This window comes from Diadema antillarum, unplaced genomic scaffold (genome assembly GCF_040938485.1).
Source record: "Diadema antillarum isolate AM-2024a unplaced genomic scaffold, OU_Dant_1.0 seq00000172_RagTag, whole genome shotgun sequence".
Lineage (NCBI taxonomy): Eukaryota > Metazoa > Echinodermata > Echinoidea > Diadematoida > Diadematidae > Diadema > Diadema antillarum.
Window position 1 is genome coordinate 367844 of NW_027271241.1, and position 23776 is coordinate 391619.

General features: G+C 36.9%; 1 protein-coding gene across 1 annotated transcript in view; it reads right to left on the reverse strand.

Annotated features, from left to right (window-relative positions):
• The window catches only part of LOC139728296 (uncharacterized), a 31885-nt gene extending 20625 nt beyond the window's left edge, over nucleotides 1-11260 (reverse strand). The window contains exon 1 of the mRNA XM_071639245.1: nucleotides 11188-11260. Coding sequence (XP_071495346.1) covers nucleotides 11188-11260 — 73 coding nt within the window. The remainder of the gene's footprint in view (nucleotides 1-11187) is intronic.
• Between the last annotated feature and the right edge of the window lie 12516 nt (nucleotides 11261-23776).

A 23776-nucleotide genomic window follows, 5' to 3' on the forward strand; every position in this document is an offset into this window, starting at 1 on the left:
ATGTAACCTGTTCTCGCATGTTCCAATGTATCAGATTTGATTTCCTTTTTAACCTCATTCGCGTGTTATCCACGGAAACGTTTTGTTATATATATATATTTAGTTTTGATCTGTTTTGTGCTTACAGAGAGATCATAGAACTTATGTGAATTGTACCATCAGGACATGTTTTAGATACTTCGGTCGTACTTATCTTTCGGCATGGAATAATTCTCATGGGCAATTGGTAACTGTAAAAACGGCTATGGTAAATTTCAAATAGAAAAAAAAAATCTAGAGAATATTTGCTTACGAAACACTTTGATCTTACGCACATTTTGCGTTGATTGATATCGCGTCCTCAAAACTCCCTTCAAACTTATTTTGGACAAATTATCATATTTTTTTCTTGTTTGGAGAATGGAAAAAAGACTTAGCAATAATAGCTCAGTAAAAAAAAGCATCAACCACCGTGTTCACCAGCAGTACGAACAATGGATATCTAAATTGTTTAAGTTAATCGAAAAGGGTTGTAATTATATCATAGATTATGTACCATGGTGATGATTGACGTTTCCATCTATCTTAACATTTGTTTTAATTGTCTGCCATATCAGTATTCTACATTCAGAATGTAGAAATGAAAAACACAGACGTATGCTGTACATATCTAATAAAGGAGATTTTGAAGCAAAGCAGATTTAGTGGTTCACATTAAAAAAACAGGGCATACTACCAGAGGCGTTATGTAATGCACACCACTGTATGAAACATATAACATCATAAACAAGGAGAATTTACCTTTGAAGTTGATTAAAAAAAAATTATGCTGCAGGTAAGACGTTGGATATGCAATTCAATGTATGATATAAGCAAACACAATACATGCAAACATCTATCTTCATAAAACTTCGGAACCTTACCCCCTATCGGAGTTAACTTTCTGAAAAATAAATGATTCGTTACTTTCATCTAAAAGGATATCTACACAACATCCAGTCACCATCATATCCATATCTGGCAGTATTTGCAGTTGTCATTTTCATAAACTATGATTGTCTTTCTCTTTACTGCTATATGATAACGAAAGTACGGCCATCTGTGCCGAAAGAAGACGATGATATGTAGATGTACAAATTTAATACAACTTCACATTGTCGTTTCTTCTTGAACTTCTATAAAAATAAAGTGGACTCTGGGTGTTAGTTACTAGTATACTTTTATACTCACAGAACAAATTGACGACTAGTAAGAGGATAACTACGGCCTTCCCATCATATACGAGTTGAGTGCTTCCCTTTGCCATTTTTTCGAACGGAAGCGCAACTCTTCGGACACCGTTGCGCTTTGAAGGTAAAGGAATAGTGCACATATGCAGTAATGCACAAGTGGTTTTGCATAAAAAGCTAAAAAAAAAAAATCACGACTACGGCGCAGTGGCTCTGTGTACAGTTAGTAGGATTTCCCAATCCGTCAACGGTAAGTGACGCATCGTTCAGATAGTACGCTATGTACAACATAGTTGAGCGTTGGTAGATGATGATCTCCAATGAGGTTAGCGTCCAATGTTTTCTGTGATCTTTGGCTCCAAAAAATAATGATGTTTGGCAATTTTATAAATTACCTCAGTGAATATATTTAGGGATTGTCAGGTTTTCAGTATTTCATGGTTCTTTCAGTGATTGTTTTAATAATTTTGGAACGAACTAAAGGAAAAAAAAAACGTAGGAAATGTTTTGAAATGAAGATGTGTGTGGGTGAGTGTTTGTGTGTGTGTGTTTGTGTCTGTCTGTCTGTGTGTCAGTGTGACCTTGCATCATAAAGTCATCAAAAATTGGCCAGACATCAATTTTAACCTAAGGGTCGTGATGGGGAATTAATTTACATGAACATTACTAATGGATCTACATAATGGAGAGAATGCACAACCTTTGGAAAATTGGTGACTAGAAAGAGAAAGTTATCTTAATGAACGCAATCGAACCCATTTGGTGCTCTGTGTGACTCGTATGAATTTTAAACACATATGAAGGGATTATCACATTGCAGTTACACAGCATTAACAACATTTTCAAGTTCAAATTTATTTACTTCTATTTCCACCAAACTATCAAAGAGAATGATATAAAATGTGTAATCACAACATACTTGTAATAATAATATAAACGTAAATTAACAAAATGCATGTGATAATGCGTACCAAAGGCAGAAAATATCATCATTTTTTTTTCAAGATATGCAGAGTACAAATCAAATAAGGAGAAAATGGAAATGCAGAGTACTACTAAAAATCAAAGCTTTGGCGATATGTTTTATGCGTGATTAAAGCAAATCTTCAACCCGATATCAACTCCATTTAAAAGTTATACAGTTGAACGTGAACTCAGTGCAAACAGTTTTAGATATCAAATGGAGCTCCGTCCGCATACCTTATCACACAGATTGAAGAAAAAAGTGAAAAAAGGAGAAAACTGAAAAACGTAAGCACTACTCGTCTTATGAACCACAAATTAAAAAGTGTAGGCCTATTCCTACCGAAAAACTACATAGTATGCCTTTTGAATAGATTGTGTTCGACAAGGGAAGTCGTCACTGTTAAAAAAAAAAAAGTATTTTATGAGGGTTGTCCTGTACTATTAACTAGTTAAGTTAAGAAGTAAGATTCTCCTCAACCGGAGTCAAGGTTTCCATTTAGAAATCCCTCTACTTTTGTCCTTTTTTATGTCAACCGTAACTTTCGTATCGTCTGTATAGTCATTGCTGAATGCAACATGGCCCATATGGCAGGGATGCCTTTTTTGCCTTTAAAGTCTCAGTGTTCTTAGTTTAATAGCGTTGTCTATTTTTTTCTTTGTTGAAGATAAGCAACAAAGAACGATTATGCGCGAGGAGCAAAACATAATGCACGTTATGCACGTTCATTGATAGCTGGGAACAGTTGATTCACTGCTTTTCTCCTGCTAATGTTTTTTTTTTTTGTGAAAATAACGTTATCGTTAGATAATGGTTGAGTTGAATTTGTTTATGCAAAGTCAACACAATTCGAGCTGGCTTAAAAAACACTATCGTCATAGATTTATAATATAAGAGAAATCAATACGTCGACCAAATACAATGTTAGCTGTATCTCTCATTGGCGTAACAAAAATTATTCACTATCGTTCCATTACTTACCAGGTACCACATTAAGACGTGTATATTGTCGGAGATGTAATGTATCTAAACTGGAAAAAAAAAAATGATTGTTCATCATGTGCATGCTGTCAAGTCTTGTCCATACCTGACTTGCACAACCCTTAGAGAAGTCATTTACTTCAATGAATTGTTATTTTTTATTATTAATTGTTAGACATTGGAGTTTGTGTGCGTCTGTCTGTGTGTGTGCTTATGTGTGCGTGTGTGAGTCTATTGACGCTTTATGTCTTCCTACTGTACTACTATCTCATTGTTTCGATGCACCCCTGAAAATAAGGGTAAGAAGAGAGAAAACAAATAAAGCCATTACTTAATTGTGTTAATACAGAAACAACCTAGTCTTATAATAGTTTAGTTGAATTGGTAAGGTTGCCCTAAGAAAATACAAATACAACTCTGATGGAGAAGTATTCAAGTATAAGTTAACAAAAAAATGGTAAATTTTCGAGTTAGGAATGTGGATTGATCATTTTTGTTTCCTATGTTCCGAAATTCGTCTACGATTATATTATGTGACCGTGCACCTCAAAACGAACATAAAGTCGCACACACTGATTTTGCGTGAGGACTGAAAATATGGGAAATGGGTCAACCTAGCCGAACTTGACTTTTTCATATTTTCTAAAAGAGCGGGTCTTCTTTTACATTATGCTAAAATTTGGTATCATAGAACGGGCAGGAAAGTGTGTTTTTTAGCAGTTTATCTCGATTTTTTTTTTTGTGGAATAATGTGATTAGGTGTGTCTTTAGAATCCCTTTTTCATTTCTGAAAAACCCTGTACACACTCTTCAATTTCAACTCTAATAACTTTTGACAGGGTAGTGTTACTGCTTTGAGAGTTGGCATTAATTATGGACAGAGTGTGTTAATGAGGCATGCTTAATTTCAATTTAATCTGATAATCTCTGCATTATCGTTACTCTGGTGGTTTACTTCCTCTTTTTTGTCCCATTCATCGCACAGCCAGCACGGTTTGGTAAAGATTAAGCGCTTGAATAGACACTGTACTTCAGAGCCTCTTTTCTCAGTTCAAACTTTTCCTGGGTTTGTGCTTTCTTTCCGATATTTAGATAGGTTATGAGAATCCATTTGATTTGAGTTATACATCATTTTAAAGCTAAAGTCTGCTATTTCAGAATATGTGACCGTGCACCTCAAAACGAACATAAAGTCGCACACACTGATTTTGCTTGAGGACTGAAAATAAGTGAAATGGGTCAACCTAGCTGAACTTGACTTTTTCATATTTTCTGAAAGAGCGGGTCTTCTTTTACATTATGCTAAAATTTGGTATTATAAAACGGGCAGGAAAGTGTTTTTTTAGCAGTTTATCTCGAACACTTTTTGTAGAATAGTGTGATTAGGTGTGTCTTTAGAATCCCTTTTTCATTTCTGAAAAACCTTGTCCATACTCTTCACTTTCAACTCTAATAACTTTTGAAAGGATAGTGCTACTGCCTTGAAAGTTGGCATTTATTATGGACAGAATGTTTTAATGGGGTATGCTTAATTTCATTTTAATCTGATAATCCCTTCATTGTTGTTACTCTGGTGGTTTACTTCCTGTTTTTTGTCCCATTCATCGCACAGCCAGCACGGTTTGGTAAAGATTAAGCGCTTGAATAGACACTGTACTTCAGAGCCTCTTTTCTCAGTTCACACTTTTCCTGAGTTTGTGCTTTCTTTCCAATATTTAGATAGGTTAGGAGAGTCCATTTGATTTGAGTTATACATCATTTTAAAGCTTAAAGTCTGCTCTTTCAGAATATGGTCTTAACTAAAAATTCCTGTGTGGCGGCTTTTTGTTTGTTTTGAGGTGCAGGGTCACATATTTATGTGACCGTGCACCTCAAAATGAACATAAAGTCGCACACATTGATTTTGTGTGAGGACTGAAAGTAAGTGAAATGTGTCAACCTAGCCGAACTTGACTTTTTCATATTTTCTGAAAGAGCGGGTCTTCTATTACATTATGCTAAAATTTCGTATCATAAAACGGGCAGGAAAGTGTGTGTTTTTAGCACTTTATCTTGAACATTTTTGGTGGAATAGTGTGATTAGGTGTGTCTTTATACGAATCCCTTTTTCATTTCCGAAAAACCTTGTCCACACTCTTCATTTTCAACTCTAATAACATTTGAAAGGATAATGCTACTGCTTTGAAAGTTGCCATTAATTATGGACAGAATATGTTAATGAGGCATGCTTAGTTTCAGTTTAATCTAATAATCGCTACATTGTTGTTACTCTGGTGGTTTACTTCCTGTTTTCGTCCCATTCATCGCACAGCAAGCACGGTTTGGTAAAGATTAAGCGCTTGAATAGACACTGTACTTCAGAGTCTCTTTTCTCAGTTCACACTTTTCCTGAGTTTGTGCTTTCTTTCCATTATTTAGATAGGTTAGGAGAGTCCATTTGATTTGAGTTATACATCATTTTAAAGCTTAAAGTCTGCTCTTTCAGGATATGGTCTTAGCTAAAATTCATGTCAGGCGACTTTTTGTTTGTTTTGAGGTGCAGGGTCACATATGGTTCAAAAGTAAGGTTCTTTTTCGACAATGTTTCAACTTAACAGTGCAGTTCACTCGTATCCCACGAGACAAGCATCAGATATACATTTAGTGAACCCCGGTACTGCACTAGCCTATAAATCAGTCAGACATAGCGGTCCTGATGTCTGGAATGCGCTACCTCAGCATGTTCGTAATTTACTACAAATAGTTACTTTCAAAAGGTCGATCAAACATATTCTATTATCAGCTTCACGCTGAACTCCTGGATACTATTAACTATTAAACTTGCTGTGATCATATATTTCCCCTGAAATCAACATTTGAATGGGATTTATGAGAAATTTAATCAATTCAATCAGTATAATTTGCTTATAATGATTTGACACTTTAAACTTTTTCTTGCTCTCTCTTGTCAATGTCCGACAGGACAAATAGGCACCACACATGCATTTCTTCTTTCCCCCTCATGTTCCCATGCTCTCTTTGTAAATACCCCCCCCCCAACTCCTATCAAGTATCGTTTAATCTATTTGCAAGCATATATAGATTCAATTCAATTCAATTCAATTCAGTTTATTTCCACAGTTCAGGTAAAAACATATAAATACACAATCAATCAGTTCTAACACATACATACAAACCAAAAATTATTTTGGATAAATACATAATCACAGTTAAAAGTTAAAAAGTGTGTGTTCCAGATTGACATAACAATTAAAATAAATGGTGGAGGAGATCAGCAGTAGGCCATTTGCCTTTCGAGGCTGATCCCCTGAGCAAATATACAATATTAAAACTGTATGTCGTTATACACTGTTACATAAATCATGAGTCGCATAAAGAAGAACTGGATTTGCAATAAATAGGGGCAAGAAGAAGAAGAAGAAGAAGAAAAAAAAAGCACATCCAAAAGGAAGGAACCACGACATACCAAAAACAACCATAAAAAGGGTGGGACAAAAATGGGCAAGAATTATCATTGAATGCAATTTAAGAAATATATATATGGTTTGAGCATATAATATTCTATAAGAATCGACAAAGACAAAAAAAAAAAAAATATCATCATAATACCGAGTATCATTGAATATGGTGTGCAGCTGTATAATCGTGATTCTTCAGTGTGTACATTTATGCCAAGCAGATTGTGTGCACGGGGGTTGCAACGATTCTCAAGCTTTAAGCTTATGTTGCGATTCCTTTGCGTCTTTATTACCTTGAATAATGTAGCTCTCTTAGTGGAGTTGTATACTATCCTGTATACTGCTTCTTATCAATGTATACTTATTGTATATATTCTGTCGTGGCTATATGAGATGTACTTGCATACATTTGTATGCATTCCTGTTTTGTGAACACGCATGAAATCTTGAATAAATAAATAAATAAATAAATACATGTGCAAAAAAAGAGAGAAAAAAGATATAAAATAAAAAAATACCCCCAACATATATACAAACAAACGCAAACACATTTTGGCACAATTTCATCAAACTCGCAAATACGCGGATCTGCGTTTAATACCTGGCATTATCAGGGAATAGAGTGCTTTGTCTCTAAAATAGGCACACAAATGATGCGGTATAAATGACATGGGCTTGGTTTGAGTGCATGAAAACAGCTATATTACACCGATTTCAAGTTGTGATTATAATTAAAAATCCATACCTGGTGACTTTTAAGGGTTTTATGATCCATCACTTCGCATTATGAAAATACCATGAAGTTACGAGGGGTAAAACAGAGAGAAAGAAAAAACATCAACAAAGATCCGGAATGCAGAAAGTGAAAAAGAACGAATAGGATACATCTGGGACATTGGTTACCTGATAACTCGAATGAAACAAGTTAAATAAACAAAATAAGTCACACTAAACCATAAAGCCAAGAAAAGACAGCACTTTTTAATCTTTGTTTGTTGGTTGGATTTTCTTTTTGCTTTTTTTTGTTTTGTTCGTTTATTGATGTTGTTGTTTTGAGGTGTTTTTTTTTTCGATTGAATTTATGACAGAATATTAAAACACTAAAAAATTACTTCTCCGGAGATTTGATAGCTTTCTTGCAGGCCAAACTTTAAAGAGACCCACATTTCTCTCTCTTTTTTTTAGCATGAATAGAATGTGTTGATAGAACAAATTTCGCTGAATTTGTAGTTTCTTCATTTCGAATATGCTGTTTTTGATTTGTTTGCTGTTGTTCTTGTCCCGTTCTCTGCACAGGTCATAGCTGAAAGCGATCATTGACTTGAAATGACAATTAAATTGATAGCTTCTTCTGTCAGTATTGATTTCCAGTGTTTCTACATTGCTTTCAAACTTTATACAGGTTAGGAACGTTCATTCATATTGAGTCATAAATCACAATCAGAGTATGCTTGTTCAGAATCTGCCTCTAAATAGAAATTGTATATCCAGCGACTTATCGCTTTTTTTTTCGGGGGAGGGGCACATATAAACAGAGAAATTTGTGTAATGATAATGACCGTTCATTACAATACGAATAAAAAGTCGCATGCAGTGATTTTGTTTGAAGACTTAAAATAGTTGAAATTGGTCAACCGGACCAAGCTCAAGTTTTTCATATTTTCTAAAAGAGCAAGTCTTCTTCTACCTTATGTAAAAGTTTGGGATCCAGGGGCGTCATCAGCTTGTTTCCAAGGGGTTGCGTTTTGACACTAAATGTAACGAGAGTTTTTGGACAGACATTTGGAATTTAGGAAGCTCTCAATCCCCAGACTTTTAGGGTTTTTTTTTAACGGAAACCAAGTGGGGAAAGGACACCGGCGTAGCTAGGATTTCATTTATTTATTCATTTATTATCTATCATTATTATCAGTATTATTATTATTATTATTATTATTATTTATTTTTTATTTATTTATTTATTTATTTATTTATTTATTTATTTTATTTTATTTTATTTATTTATTTATTTTTTTTTTGGGGGGGGGGGGGGGGGGGGGCTACTAGTATGCGAAGCGACCGAGCCCGAGACAACTGAGCAAGCAAATGGGGGGGGGGGAGGGTATGATAGGGGATGTTCTCCCTTCCCACGTGAGAACTTTTTGCATTTTGTTGTTGTAAATGGTGCAATTTGATACATGTTTTTGCTTGTTTTATCGACTTGAAACAGTCCCTCTTGTTTAAGGTAGCAGTATATTTTGATGTCGATTATTATTGAACAATTTTCCTATAAGATGGTTTCATCAAAATAAACTTCCTGTTTTAATATTTACACTGAATGTCATGGACGTGACCAAGCAAGAGCGAGCGGAGTGAGCAAGGGAGAGGGTGTGGGAGGGGCTGTCCCCTCCCACGGTGAGAAGTTTTTGCATATTGATGTTGTAAATGGTGCGATTTGATGCATGTTTTTGCTTGTTTCATCGACTTGAAACAGTCCAACTTGTTTAAAGTAGCAGTATTCTTTTATGTAGATTACTGTTGAACAATTTGCCTGTAAAATAGTAGGCCCTATCATCAAAATAAACTTCCTGTTTTAATATTTACACTGAATACCATGAACGCGACCAAGCAAGACCGAGCGGAGTGAGCAAGGAGGAGGGTGTTGGAGGGGGTGTCCCCTTATGGTGAGAAGTTTTTGCATATTGATGTTGTAATTGGTGCGATTTAATGCACTAATTTTTGCTTGTTTCATCGACTTGAGACAGTCCCACTTGTTTAAGGTAGCAGTATATTTTGATGTAGACTATTATTGAACAATCTGCCTATAAAATAGTATCATCAAAATAAACTTCCTGTTTTAAAGGCACTCAATCGTAGCGAGTGGTTCGCACGGCACGGAGACGAACGCAACACGCTGCCTCCCCCATTCTGTATCAATTGTAGTGACCCCGAATGAAAATAGCGCTGGCTCAATGGGTCAGCGAACAACACGCTAGACTACAAGAGCTCTGTGCTACAAAATTCCTAACCCAAAATGGCTGTCCGAGCGAGCCACGAGAGCTTCCGAATGGACGCACACTCTCAGTGCACATGCGCATGAAGAGAGGCCAAAAGAGCCACGAGTCTTCTGGCTTCTCTCCTCCAATCACCGCAGCTCGCGGTGACGATGTTTGTGTATGATGCGTGCACACACACCCACACACACACACGTGTCTCAGTGGCAGCATTGTCCCACACGTTTATGGATATAGCACCGAGTCTGGCATTGCGCAAGCATGCACAAACTTCGGTCGTTCGGAGTTTACGTACTATTAGGGATGACGATCGTATGTCTTTAATATTTGCACTGAATATCATGAACGCGACCAAGCAAGAGCGAGCGGAGTGAGCGATTGGGAGAGTGTGGGAGGGGTGTCCCCCTCCCACACCCCCTCCCATTGGATTGAGCGAGGGGGAGGATTGGGGAGGTGTCCCCCTCCCACAGTGAGAACTTTTTGCATTTCGGTGTTGTAGATGGTGCAATCTGATGCAATTTGATGCAGGTTTTTGCGTGTTTTATGAAACAGTCCCACTTGTTTAAGGTAGCAGTACATTTTGATGCAAATTATTAATGAACACAACTTGCCTATAGAATTGTATCATTAAGATACATTTCTTGTATTAATTCTTACACTGATGTCATGAACGCGACCGAGCCCGAACAAGCGCAGTGAGCGAGGGTTTAGGGTGTGGGAGAATGGTTGTCCTCCTCCCACGGTGAGAACTTTTTGCATTATGATGTTGTAAATGGTGCAATTTGATGCAAGTTTTTGCGTGCTTTTATCCACTTGAAACAGTCCCACTAAGGCTACGGTCACAACTCAGAGCGGCGACCGACCGATTTGTAGCCTGCTTGATCTCCGCTGAAATCTTGGTACCGCCCCGCAGTTTTTGGAGATGTCGAGCAGGTTCAACCTTAGCGGTGTCCGAGCGATGCCCTGTCGATTTCCCATCGATCACCGGTCGATTTCAGATTAAAAAATTGCGAAATATGGGAATCTTCTCCGCACAGAGACTGAGCAGTCACCGAGCGATGCCCAATTGGCAACTGGACGATCTCCCACCATCCCCCGGCCGATTCTTACGAAATCGCGACCAACGGGTGATGGATAGGTCATCTACCGGTGTCCCGTAGGCGTACCGGCAGCCGCCCGCCGGTCTCTGCCGGAAATTTCTCACGAGCTACCTGGTTTTATTCATGCAGCCATATAATATGTGATTTGTGAAGAGAAAATCCATTAATTGATAAATGAAAATAAAATTCCAGGCTAAAGATTTAAGAGATAAATTATCAACTACCAATCCTCGGTTATGTGAAGCCACAGATAAGTAGAAAAATTAGGAAATCAAACAAATTACAAAAGGGAGGAAAACCACAGATGGAACAAAGATTAGAATGGATTAGAATTGCCCAAAATATTTCTGATTGCTTCTATACTTAACAGTATTTTTTTCATTCTTATTTAATGTCATGTTTTCATTTCCACATCTCTTGTCATTCATGACTTCTTCATTCAATATGGTTTTTGAATACGATAACCAAACCATACATTACTACCTGTATTACACTTGCTTTTAACTTTCATCTCTTTTGCCCCCAAGCGGTTGTCCCTATCTTCCACGTCCCTCATGTTGGTTGCAGAGATGTTGAGATGCTGAGATGTCGGCGGGGTTTCTTTACATATTTCCCTCCCTCTGCTTCTTCCACATTGCCCTGGATTCTCTTTCCCATCTAGCACCTGGTTTTCTTCAGTGCTTCTGTCATTTTTATCTTTATCATTTTAGTCCCTAAATCGCTTGACGGCGACCGCTCGATCTATCCTTTGGTTTTCTTCTGTGCGTTTGTCATTTTTGTCTCTATTATTTTTGTTCCCTAAGCGACAGCTCGATTAGGTTAGTGCCTGGGCGGTTGCCGCTCTGACACCGAGCGTATTTTGGGCAACGAGTGAAAACTGGTCGGTCGCCGCTGATATTTTAACTCGGACCGATGCCCTAAAAATCAGTGGTGCCTGGTCGGTCACTGGTTGATCACCAGTCGTTCTCCGATCGAAATTGGCTAAAAAACTCGTCGACCGGTCGCCGAGCAGGCTGATTTTGGGGGTTCTGACCGTAGCCTAAGGTAGCAGTACATTTTGATGTAAATCATTATTAAACAATTTGCCTATAAAATTATGTAATTTAAATCAACGTCTTGTGTTAATTCTTACACTGAATTGAACGCTGTCTGTTAAGCTATTAAAAAGAAAAAAAGTATGCACACGAGGGTGTACTAAGGGGCATTTCTCCTCCCAAACGAAGATGAATTTGTATTTTCAGAACCTGATTTTCAGCGATCTGGTGCAAACTTTTGTTGCAATGAATACAACTGTACCTGAATTTTTGCAGCCTCCTCCCAAAAATAATGATTTAAACAAATAGTTTTTTTTTTCATTGAGGTGTTAATAGCTCTTATTCCGAGTGTGCATCCTCTTTGTGTATGTACAAAGTATAGTGAGGTAGAGCTTATGGGGAAGATGTGGGAGGGGGCTACCCCATCCCTCTCGACGGAGCTTTTGAGTTTTTAGAATTGAAATAAAGCGATCTGAAGGACACTTTTTGTGGAAAATCCGGAAATTGTCATTCCCCATAGTGTACTAAGTCTATAGAAGGGACAAGGCAATGGGAGGGTGGTAAGATACCTATCCCATATTCAATTATATTTTCTTTCCGCCTTTCAAATCCCCGGTCAAAATCTTGGGGGGCCGACTGCCTTATCGCCCCCCCCCCCCCCCCCCTTGGCTACGCCATTGGGAAAGGGTTGATTGTTAATTGAAAGGAGATAATATCCCCTCCCCCACGAGGGAACTTTTGCATTTCTTTTATTAAGTTAAGTGACAGATTTGGCGCACACTTTCGATGAAACATTTACCTGTCAATAGTTGTATTAAGTCAATGGAAAATAGACCGAACGGGGGAAGGTATATTCCTCTCCCACACGAGAGAGACTTTGCTTTATTAAAATTGAAATTCGGCAACCTGCCATCTGGTGCACACTTTGGGTAAAATAATTGGACAAATTTCTAACAAACAAACAAGAAAATATTTTCATCTCGGCAATTATAATCATGTGGGGTGGGGCAGACGTGGTGCGCTTGCCCCTCGAACATCTTATGGAGACAACTCTGTACAACTTCTTTTTTTTTTTCGTCAGAAAGCATGACAATATTCTAACCACACTAATTATTAATTCTAGGGGGGCAAAATTATAATATACTTGCCCTTCCAATGTTTTTTATATCAGTGCTGACAGAGCCCAGGATGAGAATCTTTTTTTTGCCCACGATTTTGTTGTCCGTGGTACAAAAAAAAAGTTAAAAAAAAAGAAAATTAAAAAAAATATATATTTAGCGTCCGGCGTTGAGGTCGCTCGCAGACTGAAGTTTTTATTTTTCTTTTTTGGTATGAAGGAGGGTGCGTCCGCACCCAACGCACCCCCCCCCCCCCCCCCCCCGTGACGCCCATGGAATCATAAAACAAACAATAACTTGTGTTTTCTGCAATTTCTCTCGAACACTTTTGGATGGAATAGTGATATTAGGTGTTTCTCATAGAGCCCTCTTTTAACATGTCCATACTCTTCACTTTCAACTCCAATAACTTTTGAAAGAATGATACTTCTTCATTGAAAGTTGGCACTATTCATCTACAAAATGTGTTAATGAAGCATGCTTAATTTCGGATAAATCTGAAAATACTTTCATTATTGCTGCTCGGTAGTCAACATTCTGTTTTTGTGTTCCATTCATCCCACAGCTAGCATAGCTTGGTAAAAGGTGAAGCGCTTGAGTAGGTCCTGTACTTCAGAGCCTGTTTTCTCAGTTCACACTTTCCAAAGTGTGCCCTTCCTTTCCAATATTTATATAGGTTAGGAGAGTCCATTCAAATTGAGTCATACGTCATTTTAAATCTTAAAGTCTTCTCTTTCAGACACTGCTCTTAACTAAAAATCCATGCCTGGCGACTTTTTGTTGGTTTTGTGATGCAATGTAACGTTTTCTTCTTCACCCGTAACAATGTACATCTTAGGGGTATAATTCTAGTCATATTTGATTGAAGTTATTTACTTTTTTTATTTCGCGAATGATAAAGGGACTTTTCAAATTCTTCATTACTATATGCTGTTTTTATGTATGAATATACATCTAATTGTCTTCCAAAAATTTTTGATGGCTTCTTCATTCCAAATTCCACCGTTCATTCATATCCAACACGTCAGTCGTCCGATTACCATCTCGAAAACCCAAGAATCATTTTAGCTCAAAAATCATTAAAACATAATGGACCAAATATTTGGAATTCTTTATCCTCTAATTTAAAACAATGTACGTCGTTGAACATTTTCAAAGGAAAACTAAAAAACGCCCTCATAATCCAGTATACTTCTGACAAATAAATATTCATACCACCTGGTCAACAAACGGCCATAACTGAAGTAATATTCACCTCATCACACTGATACACAAAATAACACTCAACGTACAAACCAAGATTCATCCCAATACAATGCACACCGCACTGCACCGCACGTCCTTCGCACAATTACCTCCCACTCAGTGAGTGGCAAGATTTTCTTTATGTATCTCTTTACCTTGGGCCATCTTCCTCGTCAAGCTTAGCTTATGATGATGGTCCCCTGCATTTCATTTTTATCACTTCCTATTGCTTCCTTTCATATATGATATTCGTTCTTGAAAAAAAAAAGAAAATGTATGTATGATCCAAACGTTACGAATATTAGCTCTGTAAATGACTATGTAAGTATTCTGTTGATTTGTTGATTTGTATTGATTTTGAAATGCAGAAATAAAAGCTGAACTGAACTGAACTGAACTGAACTGAATATATGCACATGTGTATTAAGCCCGCTGCCGAGGGATGATTATAGTAGCCTATCATTATTTCAAATATAAAAACAACAACAACAACAACAACAACAACAAAATACTGATACACTTATCATGGCAAACAAAGTGGATGTACCTCCACATAGACTAGGAAACACACAATGACAAATTACAGGACGATATCAGTCCCAAAAGCGTTGTGTGTCACTGCTGTACCTTGTATTGTACTCTCTCATTTTTTTTACTGAAAAAAAAAATACAGAACACAAACAGATTCAGGGAATTTCCCGTATTTCGCAATCGAATAATGGTGCTTACCTAACAACGCGAACAATACAGCGAGATAACAATGCAGATGCATATGCTCATCCTTAAACATGACAAATCAAGGATTATTTCTTTCGCTCTCACGCATACAAAGGGCTTACACAAGCATCTAATCACATGAATACTGCTATATTGGCGACTTAGACATGTCTTGACCAATATCTCTTTAGAAATGTGTAACATCATCTTAAAGTTTGATTCAATTTTTCCCCATTGCCTCTCAATTACAAAGAAAAACAATGACAAAAAATTGCAATTAAAATAACTTGAATTAAGCATAAGAAAAAGTTTAATGTTCAGATTAGCAATGCTTATTCCTGGCAAAACGAGTTATTCAATTTCACACAATTATATGTTTTCCCAAAAGATCGCCCACCATATCCAAGATATATCACACACAGGACTGAAAAGAAGAAGATATTTAAAAAAATGCATTATTCAAAATTCATTATCATTATTGTTAGTGTTAGTAGTTGTAGTAGTAGTAGAGGTGGTGGTTGTAGTGTCATTTTCATAAATATCTATCATGGCTATTAAAGAAACAATATCAATACAAATATAATACAATAATAATAATCAAGAGTAACACATGACAATTGAGAAAGAAAATGAAAGTATTCAAGCCCGCTATGAATTTCACATTATTACTTATATTAGCCATCATTCCTTTGTTTCTTTTTTGAGCCCTTTTGCATGAACAGATTTGAAAGGTTATAGCTGCACACACTTAAACGAAAGTTTATCATGGACACGTAAGGAACCTCTCTCAACCCTTTCCCTCTTTCGTCTGTCATTGTTACTAAGGTGTTTACTTGGCTTGCCCGATATATCAACAGCTTAAATTCTTTTAGGATTTGAACTTCTGTAGCCACCCCAGCCTAATGTTGTAGTCGTTTGCTGCCAGTACCTAAACAACATTTATCCTTATGTCCGAACTTCAGAAAGCAGGCTTGCAAAACATAGCAGTGGTCTCTGCATGCTGTATAGCATGCTGCCCTGTTGTTTTTTTATGTTTTTTTTTTCAGCATCGATATTTGTATTCTTTAATTCATCAACACCATCATCATCACCATAACAATTGTTATCACTATCATCACCATCAACATCATCACCACCACCACCACCATCATGATCACCACCATCATCGAAATCACAAATGTCTTTGAGTCGATTTACGTTGCCTTGTCTCCAGTTTTATTCTCTATCATTACAATTTCTATTATATGATTTTGTTGTTTTCATAACAATCAATTTATATTCTATTATTGATGTTTGTTTTATTGTCATAATCATTTAAGTATTTCCTGTAGAAACAATGTACTCTACGTCTACATTATCATTATCATTGTTATTATTATTATAATTTTCATCATCATCATTTCAGTATCAATTTTATCTGTGACATCATTGATTTAGTAATTTTGAAACACATCTTCACATATATCATAAATCGGGTGGTTATGCTTTGATTTCTTAACCCTAATCCCACCGGGTTTTTGAGGGACTTGAAACCACGGGGGGGGGGGGGGGGTCGTGGATTGCGCGATCTTCGCGAAAATTTGCACTGAGGTAGAAGCCAATGAAGCCAGAAGGCAAAATGCCCCCACCCCCCCCCCCCCCCCCCCCCCCCCCCCCGCGGGAATAGGGGTAATGGACAGAGAAGCCCATAGAGGCGCTCATTCGGGCAATCACGATAGAAAAACATATAATTTGTTGATAAAGTCGTCTCTGACAAAAAGTGATACATTCCCTTTTGAAAGAAAGAAGGAATCATATATTATATACTGTATTTTTTTCTCCCTACAATTTATTTTTAATAAAGTTATTTTCTGGCAATACATTCTTTCCAAAGCAGCCTAAATGCAATTATTCGACAGATGACAGCAGGTATAAATTTTCGATGGCAGAAGCGTAGATGCATATATTTGATGATACATATTTAGAAAAGCAACAAATAGGTTTATTCGCCTACTATTTGTATATTAAATTAAAGAACCTATATTTATTCTGACCTACACAATACGAACAAAAAGTCGCATGCAGTGATTTTGTTTGAAGACTTAAAATAGTTGAAATTGGTCAACCTAACCAAGCTCAAGTTTTTCATATTTTCTAAAAGAGCAAGTCTTCTTCTACCTTATGTAAAAGTTTGGGATCCAGGAGCGTCACCAGCGTTTTTCCAAGGGGTTGCGTTTTGACACTAAATGCAACGAGAGTTTTTGGACGACAGTTGGAATTCAGGAAGCTCTCAATCCCCAGACTTTTAGGGTTTTTTAACGGAAACTATGTGGGTAAAGGACACCGGCGTAGCTAGGATTTCATTTTTTTTTATTTATCTATGTATTTATCATTTATCATTATTATCATTTTTTTTTTTTTTTTGGGGGGGGGGGGCTATTAGTATGCGAGGGAGCGAAGCGACTGAGCCCGAGACAACGGAGCAAGCAAATAGAGGGGGGGGGGGGGGTATGAGAGGGGGATGTTCTCCCTTCCCACGGTGAGAACTTTTTTGCATTTTGTTGTTGTAAATGGTGCAATTTGGTACATGTTTTTGCTTGTTTTATCGACTTGAAACAGTCCCTCTTGTTTAAGGTAGCAGTATATTTTGATGTCGATTATTATTGAACAATTTGCCTATAAGATGGTTTCATCAAAATAAACTTCCTGTTTTAATATTTACACTGAATGTCATGGACGTGACCTAGCAAGAGCGAGCGGAGTGAGCAAGGGAGAGGGTGTGGAAGGGGGTGTCCCCTCCCACGGTGAGAAGTTTTTGCATATTGATGTTGTAAATGGTGCGATTTGATGCATGTTTTTGCTTGTTTCATCGACTTGAAACAGTCCAACTTGTTTAAAGTAGCAGTATTCTTTTATGTAGATTATTGTTGAACAATTTGCCTGTAAAATAGTATCATCAAAATAAACTTCCTGTTTTAATATTTACACTGAATACCATGAACGCGACCAAGCAAGAGCGAGTGGAGCGAGCAAGGGGGAGGGTGTGGGAGGGGTGTCCCCCTCCCACGGTGAGAAGTTTTTGCATATTGATGTTGTAATTGGTGCGATTTGATGCACTGATTTTTGCTTGCTTCATCGACTTGAGACAGTCCCACTTGTTTAAGGTAGCAGTATATTTTGATGTAGACTATTATTGAACAATCTGCCTATAAAATAGTATCATCAAAATAAACTTCCTGTTTTAAAGGCACTCAGTCGTAGCGAGTGGTTTGCACGGCACGAAGACGAACGCAACACGCTGCCTCCCCCATTCTGTATCAAATGTAGTGACCCCGAATGAGAATAACGCTGGCTCAATGGGTCAGCGAACAACACGCTAGACTACAAGAGCTCTGTGCTACAAAATTCCTAACCCAAAATGGCTGTCCGAGCGAGCCACGAGAGCTTCCGAGTGGACGCACACTCTCAGTGCGCATGCGCATGCAGAGAGGCCAAAAGAGCCACGAGTCTTCTGGCCTCTCTCCTCCAATCACCGCAGCAACCACAAAACCAACTTTTGTTGGTTTTGTGATGCAGTGTCACGTTTTCTTCTTCACCCGTAACAATATACATCTTAGGGGTATAATTCTAGTCATATTTGATTGAAATTATTAAATTTTTTATTTCGCGAATTATAAAGGGACTTTTCAAATTCTTCATTACTATATATACACATTTGTATTAAGCCCGCTGCCGAGGGATGATTATAGTAGCCTATCATTTATTTCAAATATAAAAGCAACAACAACAACAACAACAACAAAATACTGATACACCTATCATGGCAAACAAAGTGGATGTACCTCCACATAGACTAGGAAACACACAATGACAAATTACAGGACGATATCAGTCCAAAAAGCGTTGTGTGTCACTGATGTACCTTGTAATGTGCTCTCTCATTTTTTTACTGAAAAAAAAATACAGAACACAAACAGATTCAGGGGATTTCCCGTATTTCGCAATCGAATAATGGTGCTTACCTAACAACGCGAACAATACAGCGAGATAACAATGCAGATGCATATGCTCATCCTTAAACATGACAAATCAAGGATTATTTCTTTCGCTCTCACGCATACAAAGGGCTTACACAAGCATCTAATCACATGAATACTGCTATATTGGCGACTTAGACATGTTTTGACCAATATCTCTTTAGAAATGTGTAACATCATCTTAAAGTTTGATTCAATTTTTCCTCATTGCCTCTCAATTACAAAGAAAAAGAATGACAAAAAATTGCTATTAAAATAACTTGAATTAAGCATAAGACAAAGTTTAATGTTCAGATTAGCAATGCTTATTCCTGACAAAACGAGTTATTCAATTTCACACAATTATATGTTTTCCCAAAAGATCGCCCATCATATCCAAGACATATCACACACAGGACTGAAAAGAAGAAGATATTAAAAAAAAAACTGTATTTTTCAAAATTCATTATCATTATTGTTAGTGTTAGTAGTTGTAGTAGTAGTAGAGGTGGTGGTTGTAGTATCATTTTCATAAATACCTATCATCGCTATCAAAGAAATAATGCAGTATATCAATACAAATATAATACAATAATAATAATCAAGAGTAACACATGACAATTGAGAAAGAAAATGAAAGTATTCAAGCCCGCTATGAATTTCACATAATTACTTATATTAGCCATCATTCCTTTGTTTCTTTTTTGAGCCCTTTTGCATGAACAGATTTGAAAGGTTATAGCTGCACACACTTAAAAGAAAGTTTATCATGGACACGTAAGGAACCTCTCTCAACCCTTTCCCTCTTTCGTCTGTCATTGTTACTAAGGTGTTTACTTGGCTTGCCCGATATATCAACAGCTTAAATTCTTTTAGGATTTGAACTTCTGTAGCCACCCCAGCCTAATGTTGTAGTCGTTTGCTGCCAGTACCTAAACAACATTTATCCTTATGTCCGAACTTCAGAAAGCAGGCTTGCAAAACATAGCAGTGGTCTCTGCATGCTGCATAGCATGCTGCCCTGTTGTTTTTTATGTTTTTTTTTCAGCATCGATATTTGTATTCTTTAATTCATCAACACCATCATCATCACCATAACAATTGTTATCACTATCATCACCACCAACATCATCACCACCACCACCACCATCATGATCACCACCATCATCGAAATCACAAATGTTTGAGTCGATTTACGTTGCCTTGTCTCCAGTTTTATTCTCTATCATTATAATTTATATTATATGATTTTGTTGTTTTCATAACAATCAATTTATATTCTATTATTGATGTTTGTTTTATTGTCATACTCATTTAAGTATTTGCTGTAGAAACAATGTACTCTACGTCTACATTATCATTATCATTGTTATTATCATTATCATTTTCATCATCATCATCATCATTTTAGTATCAATTTTATCTGTGACATTATTGATTTAGTAATTTTGTCATATCATAAATCGGGTGGTTATGCTTTGATTTCTTAACCCTAATCCCACCGGGTTTTTTTGAGGGACTTGAAACCACGCGGGGGGGGGGGGGGGGGGGCTTTTTGCCCCCCCCCCCCCCCCCCATTCAGATCTCGGTCGTGGATTGCGCGATCTTCGCGAAAATTTGCACTGAGGTGGAGGCCAATGTAATTTACAAGACTATGTAATTTGATTTTTTCACATTTTAATTTATGCTAATTTATGCAAAATATTTTTCTTTGCCTATAAATTAAAAAATAAAGCGACAAAACTTTTAATTTTTGGTGAACATATTCATTTCAATATCCTCAACAATAATATTGAAGCAAAAAATCGGCTTCATAATTATTTCTTATGTATTTCATTGTTTATTGAATTTCTCATGTTTTTCTTTGTTCTTTTACTTTTTGTCCTTGTTGGTTTTTTCGTCAATATTTGTTGCAGAACTTTTTTAAAGCATAATCAGGCTAAAATAAATCATTTTCAGCCATTGGAAGTTGAAATATTTGTTTTTATACGAAGTGATTGCAAAAACACAATTTACATTGGGTTTGTACACAAAATCACGTTTTTGAGCAATTTTTTGGGTCGACATTTTTTTTTTCAAAGGGACGTGGTTTCAAAACGGTATGCCCGGGAACAACGAAGTTGGTCTCAAAAGTTGCGCGATATTTGAAAAAAAAAAAGTCATAAAATGTCGCAGCGAGAGCATCTTGCGTTGCGGAATAATCACGCGAAACGTCGAGGGTGTGTGTGGGGGGAGGGGGGCAAAATGCCCCCCCCCCCCCCCCCCCGTGGGATTAGGGTTAATGGACAGAGAAGCCAATAGAGGCGCTCATTCGGGCAAATATGATAGAAAAACATACAATTTGTTGATAAAGTCGTCTCTGACAAAAAGTGATGCATTCCCTTTTGAAAGAAAGAAGGAATCATAATTATATTATATACACTATTTTTTTTTTCTCCCTACAATTTATTTTTAATAAAGTTATTTTCTGGCAATACATTCTTTCCAAAGCAGCCTAGATGCAATTATTCGACAAATGACAGCAGTTATAAATTTTGGATGGCAGAAGCGTAGATGCATATATTTGATGATACATATTTAGAAAAGCAACAAATAGGTATATTCACCTACTATTTGGATATGAAATTAAAGAATCCTATATTTATTCTGAGCCACACTACTTTGTGTGAATTGAACAAAATTATCTCATGTACCAGCATTATATCATTGTTAACACATGTTTCATTTTAATACAAACAAATGAACGTGATAACAATCATGACAAGTTTTCGCACTGGCAACATGCCAAAAATCACGGGCACTCAGAATTGAAAAGGGCGAGAATGATGTATTTACCATTTCAGTCATTATGCCACATAATTACTGGGAACGGCCTGTGCTTTTGAATCTGCATTGTCGTGCTTGGTTGAGCATGAACTAAAGCCATGTCTGACAGAGCTTCAAACGTTATGTTGAAATTGCTTAAAGGAGCAAAAGCATGTGTGAGTTAGAAATATTACTGGTCTTTCTTTTTATTTCTACTCAACATCGATCCTATTGTTACATATCATGATGAACCATAGCTTTGTGACACATCACATGCAATACTCTCTGTAGAAATTTACTAGTTAATCTCTAATCTCATCGTTATTGTCGTTCCAGCTTGACTATCACTATATAATTCAATGGAACTTTCGATTAGCAGACATTGAGTTATGTGAAAATAAATAACAACACACCAAAAAGGGAAACTCCGTCGACGGGTGCAGCATATTGTCAACAAATGTCCGTGGGGAATGAATTTACCCAGCATGCCTATTGAGGGGTATATTGTAGTCAATAAATGGGACATGACAGTATTTCACGTTCACATATCGAAAGATTCCCACACAGCAGTGGGACGAACGTCAGCCTTTTGTTGCATACAGACAAAGACTCATCATAACATTCGTGGCTACGAAGGCCTTCAGCAAACCACCGTCAGTCGTGCAGAAATTTATTGACACAAAGATGTTTTTTGAACCACCGGTAATAAATGAGATGAGGTAGATGTTTCCTTTGTATCTAGCACCATACATAGGCCTACCCGCCAGCATATCCAATGGAGACATTAATTCCATTCATGTTTTAAAATTGGAATAAAAGCCATTATGGAAGCAATTAATACATTCATGATTTACGAGTTCAATGGAGAAACCTAACCAATCGGTACCAAGGTGGCCATCATTAAAGTCTATAGGAGATACACTAAAAACCCAAACACAGTAGCCTGTTTTGTATGTGGTGGAGTTGTTATGTCAAAGGCAAACGGGAATTCTCCTGGAGGAGAATGGATTGCATGAAAGAAAGCAGATACCTCAAGCTTAATCATGAATCATATAAGACCTGAATATAAGAACGACATAAGTCCAATTTTTGGCCAAATTCAGTTTGACATGGGAAATTGTAGCTTATGCATGGACTTATCTTGTGTATAAATGATAAATCCTAATTACCCCCGGAAGTGCCTGAAATGAATGCGTTAAATTTTATATTAATGTAAGAATGAAGGACTTGGGTCATTCTTACATTCATATAATAGCGCCCTCTCTCATCCTTCTCCCATCTCTATAGCAAAATACCATGTATATGAATCAAAGATCGACCCAAGTCCACCACACAAAATGACCTCCCCACAATTAATGTAAATGTTAATTGTCATAATAATATATGTTCTAATTTGCATATACAATGTTGCCTTCCAGTCACTGTTAAATAGAATATTATTGAACAAATAAAAAAAGATATGAAGTTTGTTTTGTTTTGTTTTGTTTTTTTTTTTTTAGTTTACGCGAAATGGTCTTTCATGGACTTGGGTCGTGTTTATATTCATATACTCAATTTAAAGTAGCGTTTGGTCGCTTGTGTTTTGTTTGCTCTGACGACACAACAAAAATCGACCTTCTTACAAAAAAAATCTAAAAATCTAAATTTAAATCTAAAATCTGAAAAATCTATAATCACAGTTGACCAAATTCGATATGAATGTCTCATTTTACTTATCATCAGGTGATTATGATTAAGCGCACTTTATACATGCACTATGATGATGCATGTTTCATCTGGGTGCACGACATGAGCTTAAAGAGCATAAAGAGTCATATCATAGCATAGTAGAATCATGCAGCAGCCCAAGATACAGACACTAAATAAACACGGTAAACACGGCACATCAGTTCGACAGCAAGTGAAATATTTCAGTGAAATTAAACGCTAAAAATAGACACCATCATCCATTGACCTCAACACCCTTGAGAAATAGAGCCAACAAACTACACACTCTAAAGTAGTAGTAAGTAAGAAAGTATGGAGTGTGAGAAAGTATGAAGTAAGCTGGACACAACAATATGCAAAAAAAAAGTTAAAACAAATGCCAACGTCATTGACACTAGAAAAAAACAGCCCACGACTTTTATACATTTACCGACATCCACGAGTCATACAG